This window comes from Littorina saxatilis, linkage group LG13 (assembly GCF_037325665.1).
Source record: "Littorina saxatilis isolate snail1 linkage group LG13, US_GU_Lsax_2.0, whole genome shotgun sequence".
NCBI lineage: Eukaryota > Metazoa > Mollusca > Gastropoda > Littorinimorpha > Littorinidae > Littorina > Littorina saxatilis.
In genome coordinates, this window is record NC_090257.1 from 29,720,797 (window position 1) to 29,736,121 (window position 15,325).

The 15,325-nt window shown below is 42.0% G+C and overlaps 1 protein-coding gene across 1 annotated transcript; it reads right to left on the minus strand.

The window, feature by feature from the left end:
* Positions 1 to 201: 201 nt before the first annotated feature.
* Positions 202 to 13,327, minus strand: LOC138945470 (monocarboxylate transporter 9-like). The gene is made up of 9 exons (XM_070316900.1): positions 13,119 to 13,327; positions 9,692 to 9,926; positions 9,147 to 9,290; positions 8,683 to 8,950; positions 6,026 to 6,850; positions 4,694 to 4,820; positions 3,877 to 4,036; positions 1,902 to 1,952; positions 202 to 1,381 (listed from the first exon to the last, which is right to left on the minus strand). The coding sequence occupies exons 2-9, from the start codon at positions 9,885 to 9,887 to the stop codon at positions 1,227 to 1,229; spliced, it is 1,926 nt and encodes a 641-aa protein (XP_070173001.1). The 5' UTR covers positions 9,888 to 9,926; positions 13,119 to 13,327; the 3' UTR covers positions 202 to 1,226.
* Between the last annotated feature and the right edge of the window lie 1,998 nt (positions 13,328 to 15,325).

Sequence of the window (15,325 nt, forward strand, 5' to 3'; positions counted from 1 at the left end):
ACATTGTGTTTGTATACATAATGATATATTGCTCAACCAGAATGAGGTACAGCTGCCGAGCGTCTGTAAATTCAGATTCTCCCCCATCCCTCTCTCTCACTCTCTCTTACCAACACACACACACACACACACACACACACACAAACGTACATACACACACACACACACTGACACGCACGCACACAAACACACGCACACACACACGCACACACATGGACACACACACACACACACACACGTACACTTACACGTACACACGCACACAAACACTACATAACACGTTCACGGTATAAAGACCAATGCCAAAGTGTGAGGTATGAACGCACACACGTACGATATGTAGATACGATAACAATGCCAAATCACGGGATTTAGGGGGTTTAGATGTTCCTTGGAGGGGAGAAGGGACGGGCGCTATGTGAGGTTTTCATGGCAAAACATTGTCATGTAAGTGATTAGTGTGGTTACGAACTAAAAGTTTACACCGGTGTTGTTCGTCACCTCTGTCTATTTTGGTAAACCCCTTCTCCAACAATAACAACAACAATAAACTGGCTTTTATAAAACAAGAAGAGCAAACGCTCGATCGAGTCACTTTCGCAGTTCTGAATATTATATGAGGCATCAGATGGACAGGAAGAAATTGCTATTCACAACACAATGAGTCACGTTCACATAAAATTTGAGCCCGGTCACTTTTATAGTTTCCGAGAAAAGCCCAACGTTAAGTTGTGTGTTGCCGAACAGAAAAGGCTAGTTATCTCCCTTGTTTTTCTGATAACGTTCGTAAAAGGCTACAGATGTAAATACTTTGATGTAAAGAATAATCCTACAAAGTTTCAATCACATCCGATGAACTTTGTCAAAGATAAAAAATGTCTAATTTTTCCTTTGACGCTGACCTGTGACCTTGAAAAAGGTCAAAGGTCAACGAAACCATCGTTAAAGTGTAGAGGTCATTGGAGGTCACGACTAAACAAAATATGAGCCCGATCGCTTTGATAGTTTCCGAGAAAAGTCCAACGTTAAGGTGGTGTCTACGGACGGCCGGCCGGACGGCCGGCCGGCCGGACAGACTAACACTGACCGATTACATAGAGTCACTTTTTCTCAAGTGACTCAAAAAAGTATGACATCAGTTTTATGACATAGTGGTTTCATGGGAATTTGTCCCACTTGTTCATATTTCATCGTGGATACCCTGTCACCACTAAACAACGAAGCTTTTACACAATCTTATCGCCAGTGCTATTAGTAGTTTTGTCGTCTGCGCTGGTAGTGACGTAACTGTCGATGACGTCAGGGTATTCCACAGGTTTCCACACAGGCCTGGTCACTGAGATCCCCATGGCAACACAGGCTGCCACAAAACTGAGAAAACCTGGAGCACAAAAAACACAAAACAACAGTAGACGTGGGTAAACACACACACATACACGTGCTCTCTCTCTCTCACACACACACACACACACACACACAGACACAAACACACACACACAAACACACTCACACACAACTACGCACGCACACACACACACACACACACACACACACACACACACACACACACATTTCAGAAACACATTGACACACATAAACAAAGTGAAGTAAGTGTTTTAAATGCATTCGCATACGAGAGAATAACAAGCATTGAAATGAACAAGCTATACTTCCATCCTCATTTGTTTCAGAGTTTTGCCTTAAAATTTCACAACTGCCTCATTTGTTTCTGATGTTTACCTTGACACACAGCTCCAAGAAACATTGTCAAATCATACAACAAAATGGTCATAATGAAACGTTTCCGAGCAAGAAGCCTCCATTTTGCAAAAGCACACAAGAACATTTATTTATTTATTTATTTATTTACATACTCTAATTGAATGAAAATGGATATTTACCGGCGAGGAAAATGGCGTTGCTGTATGAGTTTGTCAATACCACTAGCCATCCTGTTGACAAACATAGCAAAGTTAAGTATATAATCTCTGTCTAGTCCTTTAAATGATTACAACGTATATTAAAGGGAAACTAGTATGCATTTTAGTTACTTTTTGCAGTAATACTCCAGTTAAATAATGATACGGACATGCAACAAAAAACATAGTATATATTCTTGCCTTTAAAAAAAAAATGTAAGCATTCAAATCCATATCACAACCTTTGATTTCCATGTTACGAAGGCAATGTACATGTGCTTTGAAACCCTTGTAATTTATTGTACGCAGACACACACAATGTGCAGGTCAGTATTTCTAATCCGTTCTCTGCAGGCCAACTATATGTATTTAGAATCAACATTTATTAATGAAATCAATTATTAAATTATTATCTATTATAGAAATCAATTTGTATGGTTATAATGTATCAGTTGAAGAAAAAAAACATGGCTTCCCCTGGTACATCGTTCTGGAGAATAACTCATATCATTCCTGTTCAGGGAATAGACGATGTTCGGAAATAACTGTCGGATTTGTATAGGGTGTGAAAGAGTGAATACCCTTGCTTTTAGTGAGTCAAACTTTCCCACATGACATTATAGGCCAGTCAGTAGCGAGGGATGTGTCTGAGACACGTGGACAAGGAGTGTCAGTAGAAAGCTTGCCTCACTAAAAGCAAGAGTATTCACTCTTTCACAACCCATACACATCCGACAGAGTTATTTCCGGGGTGCGATCTTCACAGCCCTTCCCGTAAAAACATGTAACCGAGTGTCGTAACACTACGATCACCTCGGGAGGCGAGGTGCAATCAAACAGGATTGAAAATGTTAGGGCTAATTTCTTAGCCCTATAAAAACTGTTATGCAAACCCGAAGGTTTCCGTGAACATACAGACAATCGGAAACCACCAGACCCCATCACAAACAGAATTCCACAATCCACCGGTGTTGACTTAAAGGCCAACAACTCGGGTGCAGAGTCTGCTGTGAAAGGAGCGGTAGCATATAGCCTCCCCTGTCACAACAGTTAAGCTCACTATCTCAGACCTGTGTGACCTGTGTGACCTTTTACCTGGGAATGAAAACATGCCTCCCCTTGGACTCATACCAACAATTTAGCAAATTGGCATACGAGTAACTAATGAAATGTATTCATCCAAAGATTATAATTTTTGTGTAGAAAACAACCAGACTATTAGTTCTTGGTATGTTTCCAAATCGAAGGATGCTCGTATCCTATGTAAAAGCCGGAACAGCTACATGGTGGTGCATATGATGGCTTGCACGAGAGAAAAAAACCCTGTACCTTTAAGACCTACATATCAACATTGAAAACCTTATCCCAATACAAATACCTCAATTTTGTTTGTTTGTTTGTATCTTCATTAACGACCGGCACGGTTGGCCTAGTGGTAAGGCGTCCGCCCCGTGATCGGGAGGTCGTGGGTTCGAACCCCGGCCGGGTCATACCTAAGACTTTAAAATTGGCAATCTAGTGGCTGCTCCGCCTGGGGTCTGGCATTATGGGGTTAGTGCTAGGACTGGTTGGTCCGGTGTCAGAATAATGTGACTGGGTGAGACATGAAGCCTGTGCTGCGACTTCTGTCTTGTGTGTGGCGCACGTTATATGTCAAAGCAGCACCGCCCTGATATGGCCCTTCGTGGTCGGCTGGGCGTTAAGCAAACAAACAAACAAACAAACCTGGGAATGAAAACATGCCTCCCCTTGGACTCATACCAACATTTTTTGGGTGGATTTAAAACAAATCAATTTAGCAAATTGGCATACGAGTAACTAATGAAATGTATTCATCCAAAGATTATAACTTTTGTGTAGAAAACAACCAGACTATTAGTTCTTGGTATGTTTCCAAATCGAAGGATGCTCTTTTTTCCCCTTCTTCGTCGTATTTAATTATAAGAGACTTACTCACCAGCTATTGGCGGAGCGACGAGAAATCCCAGCCCAGCTGATATCATCTCCATGCCGAAAGCCAGACTGAGCGTGTCCACGCCTGTACAGTGGATAGTGATCTCTGTCAGCAGTGCATAGGATCCTCCACAGTAAATACCCAGACAAGCCAGCATTGAAATCTGTTTGAAAAAATCATCATCATCATCGTCATCGTCGTCATCATCATCATCATCATCATCATCATCATCATCATCATCATCATCATCATCATCATCATCATCATCATCATCATCATCATCAGCGTCGTCGTCGTCATCATCATCATCAGCGTCGTTGTCGTCATTGCCTTCACAGTAGCAGGCAACCTGACCCCCGACAACAGTCCCCGCACTCCTGCCCCCTCCACCATGACAGGACCACCAGCCACAAAAACCTCAGCATCATATCAACTGCCCTTAGCCGACCGACGTAGCATATTTGGGTTCCTTGTTTTATCTATACGTACTATGTCTGTACAACACACTGTGTCAAAATGTTCACGCAGTTCCCTGATCATGGCCGCTCTTTCACCTCCCATAATAGGGAACCTGACAACACGAGTCGCGTCATAGAGCTATAGCACCTAATAGTAGTATGTTCGAGCAGACATGATCAGGAACAGAGCTGGGTAATCTGATGTAAAATCTTTTAATTTCCAGAATGTTCTTTCTGAGTTCATCCTTTATAGCGGCTTGGTTTTTATACAGTCAACAAAGTATCGTGAGAGCAAACAGTGTCCTATAGTTTTCCTCCCATTAGATGTTTACACAACACACATACATCCCAACCCAGCTTACCTGTACAGTACTCGTGAGTGCGACCAGCGGGGTAATCATGATGAACAACGACGTTATCAGGGCCAGGCCCACGTACACAGCCAGCGGGTCAACGTTCCTGTCCTGAGCCAGGAAGCCCATGAGGAACCTGGACAGTATAATGTAAATATAAAAATTGATGTTCAAACAGCACTGTTAGGATATACGAAAACACCTGGTATGTCAGACGATTTAGTAAATTATATTAATTTACTTATTATTGTAGCAAAAGTGTGTGTTGCTATTTTCAAATACGGTAAACCAATAGAAATTGTGTGCATGTTTAATTCAGAGTAAGATATGCAAAACATATAGAGCGATAATATAGAAGGGTAATTGTCACCCAAAACAGGAGATTATGGTTAGATTGTACAAAAACAAATCTAAACAAGTCGCGTAAGGCGAAAATACAACGTTTAGTCAAGCAGCTGTCGAACTCACAGAATGAAACTGAACGCAATGCAACGTAGCAAGACCGTATACTCGTAGCATCGTCAGTCCACCGCTCATGGCAAAGGCAGTGAAATTGACAAGAAGAGCGGGGTAGTAGTTGCGCTGAGAAGGATAGCACGCTTTTCTGTACCTCTCTTCGTTTTAACTTTCTGAGCGTGTTTTCAATCCAAACATATCATATCTATATGTTTTTGGAATCAGGAACCGACAAGGAATAAGATGAAAGTGTTTTTAAATTGATTTCGAAAATTTTATTTTGATAATAATTGTTATATTTTTAATTTTCAGAGCTTGTTTTTAATCCAAATATAACATATTTATATGTTTTTGGAATCAGAAAATGATGGAGAATAAGATGAACGTAAATTTGGATCGTTTTATAAAAAAAATAATTTTTTTTACAATTTTCAGATTTTTAATGACCAAAGTCATTAATTAATTTTTAAGCCACCAAGCTGAAATGCAATACCGAAGTCCGGGCTTTGTCGGAGATTACTTGACCAAAATTTCAACCAATTTGGTTGAAAAATGAGAGCGTGACAGTGTCGCCTCAACTTTCACGAAAAGCCGGATATGACGTCATCAAAGACATTTATCAAAAAAATGAAAAAAAGTCTGAGGATATCATACCCAGGAACTCTCATGTCAAATTTCATAAAGATCGGTCCAGTAGTTTAGTCTGAATCGCTCTACACACACAGACAGACAGACAGACAGACAGACAGACAGACAGACAGACAGACAGACAGACAGACAGACAGACAGACAGACAGACACACATACACCACGACCCTCGTCTCGATTCCCCCCTCTATGTTAAAACATTTAGTCAAAACTTGACTAAATGTAAAAATGAGGCACCTGGACAGGGTGAGCGTCAGTCCGTTCATGGAGAAACTCAGCGACACCGTCTGGAAGTGTGAGCCACTTTGCAGGCAGAACTCGGGGAAGTGCACGAGCACAATGCCAACGGCAGCGTTGGCTAAGAACAGCTGCAGGCAGATGACAACGAGAGGCGGGCTGCTCAGCACTGTGCGAAGTTTCTGACAAGTTCTTGTGTTGGGCAGTTCTTCTGCGGAGGCCAGTTTGCTGTGGATGCTTCTGGACGAGCTGGCTAAGAAGGCTAGTTCTAAGTTTTTCAATGAGTTTGATAGCATAGGTTTTTCTGACAGACTGTGTATGCTTTTCACCGAGTCTGACAACCTCCCTGTTTTCAATGGGCTGTGTCTGCGTTTTAAAGAATCTGGCAGCAAAGTAACACTTTCTGTTTCTCTGTTTTTATTGTCATTTTCTTTTTCTTGACAGCGAGAGTTTTTCTCGTGAAAATCTTCCGTGGTTTTATCACGTAGCGTTGTCCCAGCATCGTACAGTAAATGGTCCACCTCACATGTTTCTGTATCATCTCTCACTAGGATGTCAGCAGGAACTGTATTTGTGGATGACTTGTCCTTTGGTTTTTCATGATTTGCAGAATCCATTGGATCATACTGGCCATGAAGGTGTGTATCAGGGTCAGATTCAATACCATCTTGATTTTCTGTTGAGTCTTGCTTAAGGAGGTTGGTCTCGCATGTACTTTTGCCCGAGTGTTGCAAAGAAGGTGAACTAACTTTTCTAGATATTTCCTTGTTAGGGAGATCTTTAACTTCTTCTCTCGAACGTTTAAAACAACAAGTGAGGTGAGTTCTGCAAAACAAAAACATGCGTGTTCATAAATACACACAAAGGCAGATGTGATTGCACGGGATAATAAACTGGAGATATAGACCAGAAGAGCGGGGCGGGGATATAGCTCAGTTGGTAGCGCGCTAGATTTGTATTCAGTTGGCCGCTGTCAGCGTGAGTTCGATCCCAGGTTCGGCGGAAATTTATTTCAGAGTCAACTTTGTGTGCAGACTCTCTTCGGTGTCCGAACCCTCCCCCCGTGTACACTACATTGGGTGTGCACGTTAAAGATCCCACGATTGACAAAAGGGTCTTTCCTGGCAAAATTGCTTAGGCACAGTTAATAATTGTCTACCTATACCCGTGTGACTTGGAATAATAGGCCGTGAAAGGTAAATATGCGCCGAAATGGCTGCAATCTACTGGCCGTATAAAATTTCATCTCACACGGCATCACTGCAGAGCGCCTAGAACTGTACCCACGGAATATGCGCGATATAAGCGTCATTGATTGAAGAGCAATGCACATGAGAAACTGTGCGTACATGTATATTTGCTGCATGCAGTCCTGTGCCAAGCTTAGTCATTCCTGAAAATAATACAGAAAGAAAGTGTATTTCAGCACACTGCTGGGCAAGTAACTGATTAATTAATTAACTGACTAACTAACTAACTCACTCACCCACTATCAACTTGCTCATACTATTGATAATTAAGACTAAACTATGATGACCTGTTTTGGTAGAGCCTATATATGTTTTAGGTTTCTTACGTGTTTTGTAAATAACCTACAAGTCAGAGCTACAAATAATGCTGAATAGTGAATGTCAGTTTGCATGTGACTGCACAGAAAAGCTAGAAAATGACAATCCGTCAGTCAAACTTCAACGTTTGTAGATTATTAACAGCTATTGTGTTTTCAGGGTAGCAATATGGATTTATTGCCGAAATAGGGTTGTGTGAGACTATCCAATCACATAACGCCCGAATCCCCGCACGTGCCTATCACGATAGCAATATAAAATGAATCTTTTGCATGTAAGCGATTGCATAAAATGTAGACTTCGATCATTCGATCCCATGAAACCTAAACCCCACCCTCACCTACAGAAACAGTTGTGTGAACAAAAAGAGTCCCCAGCAGGAAAGAGAAACGCCCCAGCAATAACTAACTGTGCTGACACAGCCCACAGAATACAGATATTACATAACATGTAGACTTGGACTATTTAATCCCTCGAAACCTTTTTCTTCTTCTTCTTCTTCTGCGTTCGTGGTCGGAAACGATTTTTACGTGTATGACCGTTTTTACCCCGCCATTTAGGCAGCCATACGCCGCTTTCGGAGGAAGCATGCTGGATATTTTCGTGTTTCTATAACCCACCAAATCTGACATGAATTACAGGATCTTTTTCGTGCGCACATGGTCTTGTGCTTAGGCCAACAAAAAAAATAGGTCTGTTTACGGTAACCCGACCGACCCTAGTTTTTTCGCGCGACCCTAGACTTTTTTTTGGCATTTGGGAAAGAAAAAAAAAATCTTGTTTTTTTGGCAAAATAACGTAAAAATATGGTTTTTTGGAGAAAAAAAAAAAAAATCCCGACCTACCGACCCTATTTTTTTGGCCTATGTTACCGTAAACAGACCTTTTTTTTTTTTGGCCTTACGTGTACACAAGAAGGGGGATAAGGCACTTGCAGGTCTGCACATAAGATGACCTGGGAGATCGGAGAAATCTCCACCTTAACCCACCAGGCGCGGCCGGGATTCGAACCCACGGCCTTCCGCTTTGGAGGCCGACGTCTTACCACCAAGCCATTGCCCCTGTCATCCCTCGAAACCCCTCACTCACCTACAGAACGTGTTGTTTGAACGAGAAGAGTCCACAGCAGGGAAGAGAAGCGCCCCAGCAATAACTAACTGTGCGGACACAGCCGACAGAATACAGAGAGTCTCCCAGACACTGTAGGCGTCCAGCAGGTATTGACATAGTGCAGGCAGCACCATGATGCCCACTCCCCCCGCACCTAGAACACTGCCCGTGGCCACTGGCCTGTAGTGCACGAAAGACAGGTTGACCATCACGATTGCTGCTGAGTAGATCAGTCCAAGGCCAAGCCCTACATAGACATAGCCAGGAACAAAGCACGTTTAAAACATTACTTTCAAGAATGGAAAAACAAGACTGTCACACTGCCTGATGATGATGATAATGACTCCTCAACATTTTATATTCCTCACAAAAAATAAATAAAATGGCTTAATGCATGACGATGATTGCGTTAATGCCCATTCTAATCCAAAGAAAACACTGACCGCTGCTGATGCCGAAGGAGAGGAGGAGCGTGGTGGTGTTTTCACAGAAGGACGACACGACGAGACCAACGGTCAGCAGCACTGCCCCCACCATCACGGACAGCCTGCAGCTGAACACACTGCACACCACGCCTGTAACAGGGCCTGTCACACACACACACACACACACACACACACACACACACACACACACACACAAGCACGCACGCATTCACACACACACACACACGTATGTACGCCAGCACTCACGCATAGACACACGCACACACACCCGCATGCGTGCAAATGAATGCACACACACACACACACACACACACACACACACACACACACACACACACACACACACACACACACACACACACACACACACATATTTGTCATTTTTAATTCATTTCTTTGAAGGGTCAAAAAGAAATAAGCCTGTCGAGAGAAAAAAAAATAGGGTCAGCGAGGAAACAGAAACATTGACTTTGTTCCTTGGCCTTATCGCATACGTAACAAGTAATGCACTTTAAATGACGTAGTAGGCCTCCACGACTCACCAGCAAGCTGCATCAGAGAGGCATACAGGGAGGTAATCCATGACGTCATGACGACATCCCCACCAAACTCTTCCAGGAATACTTTCTGGAACATTCCTGCCAGAACAGCAAGTCCTGATGTCAGCATCACGCACGTTGCGCAGGCAAAAAGGATCACCCATGCCCAGCCGCCATCTTTGTCACGTGTCCGTAACATCACATCCGTTCTCGAGCGACTTTGAGAAAGTCGGCTTTCCTGGAGAATAAACAAGTCGCCTAAGGCAAATTTTCTACATTTAGTCAAGCTGTCGAACTCACAGAATGAAACTGAACGCACTGCATTTTTTCACCAAGACAATACAGCTTCGTCAATCCCCGCGACAAGGAATTCGCTCACTTTTCACGTGCAAAACGAGGTGAATTAATTGACAAGCCAGAATAGCACGTCAGCATATTGCAGTAAGCAGGAAAGCGTGCTTTTCTATATTCTTTTTAACTTTCTGAGCTTGTTTTGAATACAACATGTCATATCTATATGCTTTTGGAATCAGGAAATGGTAAAAAAATAAGATGAAATCATTTTTAGATCGATTTCTTAAATTTTAATCGTAGTACTTATTTATCTATTTTCGATTACTGTGATAACATTTTAAGAGTAAACAGGACATATGTATATATTTATAAATTCAGAATTTGATGAAGAATACGATGCAATCAATTCTAAATCTGTTTTCGAAAAATCGATTTTAATGACTACTTTAATTAATGAGCAAACTCATCAATTAATTTGTAAGCCTCCATGCTGAAATGCAATACCAAAGTCCGGGCTTTGTCGAAGATTACTTCACCAACAATTTGGTTGAAAAATGAGAGCGTGACAGTGCTGCCTCAACTTTCACAAAAAGACATTTATCAAAAAATGAAAAAAACCGTGTGGGGATATCATACTCAGGAACTCTCCTGTAAAGTTTGATGAAGATCAGTCAGGGAATTTTCTCTGAATCGCTGTACACACACACACACACACACACACACACACTCACACACACACACACACACACACACACACACGACACTCACACACATACTTACACCACGACCCTCATCTCGTTTCCCCCTCTATGTTAAAACATTTAGTCAAAACTTGACTAAATGTAAAAACAAAACCCTGTTGGTTGTGTATTAACAGGACATATCCCGAATTGGTCACAGCTGCCACTGTGAATGCTTTAATCTGAATTCATCAAATTAAAACTCTTTTTATATTATGATTATGTTTTCTAGTGCTCTTTTCTGTTTTGTTTTTTTAGCCAGGTTGACTATTTTTGTGGTGTGTGACAGAATGGTGTACTTTGCCAAAACAACCAAGGCAACTGCTCCTGAATAATCAAGTACACAGTTATGTTGTTATTCTGCTGTGGCGGTAAAGGCAGATAGTGTGTGTTCTGTTCATGTTTTGGTATCGCTCAGGAAATGTTCTTTCCTCGAATGTGACTAGCAGACGAATTAAGTTTTACACCCGTGTTCCAACGTTAAAAACTGTATGAAGTTCAGTTTTCTGGGGCAAAATAGTGTATGAAACCGCTGCATGTTCTTTAAATTGATTAGATGTTTGCATTTGATTGCGTGTGATCTGTTTATAAAATGAAATATTGTTGAAAACTGGCAAGGCAAACTGGGCATGCATGAGACAAAACTACCCCTCTTGGTCTGTAAGTGGGTCACAAACCTGTATCAGTAGTAATATCACAACACAAGAAATATGCAATGTAGCTGAACAAAACAACCTATTCTAGATAAATAGATTTGTCTTTCTTCTCGTACGTCAAAGTCGCGAAATTTAAGCATATTCTGAATTTTCGTAGATTTTTTAATTGGTACCTTACATTTTTATTAGGTCGATTTTTGGGGTTCTCTTTTAAGCGGCGGTCAGGTGGCCTCTGTAAAAGAAATCTTTGATCCGAAAAGTGTGCCAGATAGCCAGTCAAAGTGCATCCATTGACATATACAGTTTGAATGGAAAGACACAGGTTTGAATCATGAAAGCAAATGTCACGTGTGTTTCCCATCAGAACTGGATATCGATTGGGATTACATGGTCAGTCAGTGAGGAGAGAGAGAGAGAGAGAGAGAGAGAGAGAGAGAGAGAGAGAGAGAGAGAGAGAGAGAGAGAGAGAGAGAGAGAGAGAGAGAGAGAGAGAGAGAGAGAGAGAGAGAGAGAGAAGCACACGCGTTTGTCCGTCTGACTAAATGATTTGTACGCCCTCTTAGAACCAATAGTCTCCTGTCCGCCCAGCGACCTTCCCCTTGACCCTGCTTGTGACCTCGATGTTGTTTGCCCCCACAAGGGGTACGGTACTCTCTAAGCACCCAAAACCTCAAAGAGAGATAACTGGCGGAAACCTTCCTATTGTAGTCTCCTGTATGACGGCTTACTGTATGACGTGTGTTTCCCATCAGAACTGGATATCGATTGGGATTACATGGTCAGTCAGTGAGGAGAGAGAGAGAGAGAGAGAGAGAGAGAGAGAGAGAGAGAGAGAGAGAGAGAGAGAGAGAGAGAGAGAGAGAGTGAGAGAGAGAGGCACACGCGTTTGTCCGTCTGACTAAATGATTTGTACGCCCTCTTAGAACCAATAGTCTCCTGTCCGCCCAGCGACCTTCCCCTTGACCCTGCTTGTGACCTCGATGTTGTTTGCCCCCACAAGGGGTACGGTACTCTCTAAGCACCCAAAACCTCAAAGAGAGATAACTGGCGGAAACCTTCCTCTTGTAGTCTCCTGTATGACGGCTTACTAGTATCAAAACCTCATAATTGTAATTATCAAGGGAAAATTAGTAATTTTCCCTTGATAATTACCATTTTTACGTGTTAATTACTAATTTTACCCGGAAAATTACTAATTTTTCCAGAAAAATTACTAACTTTCACCTGTTAATTACTAATTTTTAGTTTTGGCTCACACCTGATGGATTGCTAGTGCGGAAAATAAAAATTAGAAATTTTCCCGTGAAAATTAGTAACTAACAGATGGAAACAGTAACTGACAGCGTTAATTAGTAATTATCACGTGATAATGGGTAACACCAGGTTTTGATACTAGTAAGCCGTCATACTCCTGTCCGCCCAGCCGACCTTCCCCTTGACCCTGCTTGTGACCGCGATGTTTTTTGCCCCCGCAAGGGGCACGCACCCAAAAACTCAGAGAGATAACTGGCGGAAACCTTCCTATTGGCCTATCTTGGGAAAGGCAGAGGTAGCACGCAATACTGAGAAGTATGTATGCGCGTGTGTGTGTGTGTGTGTTATTGTGTAATGTTTATAGTGCTTCAAAATCATTTCCCGTTCTCCGAGCTTCTTTAAGTGTTTCTAGTATTTGTCTATCAATCTTTCAAGCTTTTGCTAATCTAAAAATCCTAGGAAATTAACATGAACACGAATACTGACCTTTACAGGAAACGGGCCACAGTCGCCAACTGACACCACAAGTGGACAAAGGTCCAGACAACACTATTTTGGTCAGGAAAGCCGGGTTTACCAGCAGAGAGGCTGAGTTTGGGTTAGTCTAATAAGCACAACAAGTTAAATGTACAGTAATTGACAGAAACACAGCAGTCTAGTGGAGATCCATGTTCTCTGCAGGCACTGAATAGGCTACACAAGTATCACACTCATTCACTGGGGCATAGACCTATATTAGAGGTCCCTGGGTAAGTAACAAGAAGGAAAATAGGCCAGGGACAACAAGCTAGATATTCAACCTGCACTGACAACTCGTACTAACTGGGCCCATTTACACATTACGGGTCCATGCCTTCTCTGCATGCGAGTGGTTCGACAAGCGCAGCTGGGGTTTCCTAACCACGTGTTTGCTTGCACCCACAGACATAGAAAGAACACCTGAGTGTCTGTATGTACCCAGAGACATACATTCTATCTATGTCTCTGATGTACCTAACTCGAGCCGCGTACGTTAATTGGCGTGTGGTAAGAAGAGAGTTGCTGCTCCGTTCAACAACACGACTGAAGCGCGTAGTAGATTATGGAAAGCCGTTTGGCTCATAACCATTACACGTGTAAAAAATGATTAGTACACGTGTAATAAATAATTAATACACGTGTAATTAATGATTAATACACGTGTAATAAAAATGTCATACACGTGTACGAAATGATTAAATACACGCGTAATAAACATTTCTTACACGTGCATGAAATATTTATTACACGTGTATTTAATCATTTCTTACACGTGTATGAAATATTTATTACACGTGTATTTAATCATTATGCTATTCCATAGCATAAGAAAAAAAAATAAATTACACGTGTAATAAGAAATAAGTACACGTGTATTAATCATTTATTACACGTGTATTTATGATTTATTACACGTGTAATGGTTATGAGCCAAACGGCTTTCCATAGTAGATGTGATACGGGGACAGGCGGTTGAAATGAATATGGCATTGCTTGATAGATATTTGTCTGTGACTGTCTTAGGTACGAACATTGTTGATGGGATGAATGATACCTCTCGCAACCCCCCCCCCCCCCAAAAAAAAAAACAAAAAAAAAACCACAACAACAAAAACCACTTAAAAACCAAAACAACAACAACAAAAACATCAACAAGAAATCAAACAAACACACAACACACACAAAACAACAACAACAACAACAGCAAACTCCGAACAGACACACAAAAAACATACAAACAACAATGGACAAACAAACACAAAGATGTGTGTGTTACATGCTTTAATACCGACGGGAAAGAAGGTCCCTTCAACCGTGCAGCAGCCTGGATTATGCAATCATTGCTGATATCACGGCACACACAGAGACAGAAGAGAACATAGGGGAGGGGGTACTATTATTACAGAAAGACTGAACTGCCCAACAGTTGCCTCCGCCTGTGAAAAAAATTATACCTCCCAACCTCCCAAATAAAGACCTCTCCTTTTTAGGACGGATTTTTGTGTGACACTTTATAAGTATTTGTTCTTGGGGTGTGGGTGAGTTTTGGTTGGAGAAGGGGAATCTCTAAAAGAAATGACTGAAAACAAGTGTATTTGTCATATTAACCCTACTGTAAGTAGACGTTTCTGTGAGTGCGGATTAAGTAGTTCACGAGCAATTTCTTTTCCCATCCCAACACCTTCCAACTCCCGTTTCTTCTTCTGTCTGTCCGCCCACCTTTCTGTCACTCTGACACGCACAGCTTCCACAGCAGCAGCATCAACAACAACAACAGTGAACAGCACTGCTCTTGTATACTATAATACCAAGAAAACTAACACACACACATACACACACGCACGCACGCACGCACGCACGCACGCACGCACGCACGCACGCACGCATGCACGGACGCACACACACACACACACACACACACACACACTTTGTTGCATTGCTTATTTGATGTGAAAAAGTGGTAAGTTAATGTTGAGTTTAGCACATAAAGTTGCGCCATCATAAACTGTGCGCAAGAGTGCGCGCACATTGATAATTTTACAGTCAGTCAGACAGACAAACAGACACTGACAGACAGACTGACAGACTGACAGACAGACAGACACACAGACAGACAGACAGACAGACAGACAGACAGACAGACAGACAGACACACACACACACGTAGGCAAAGG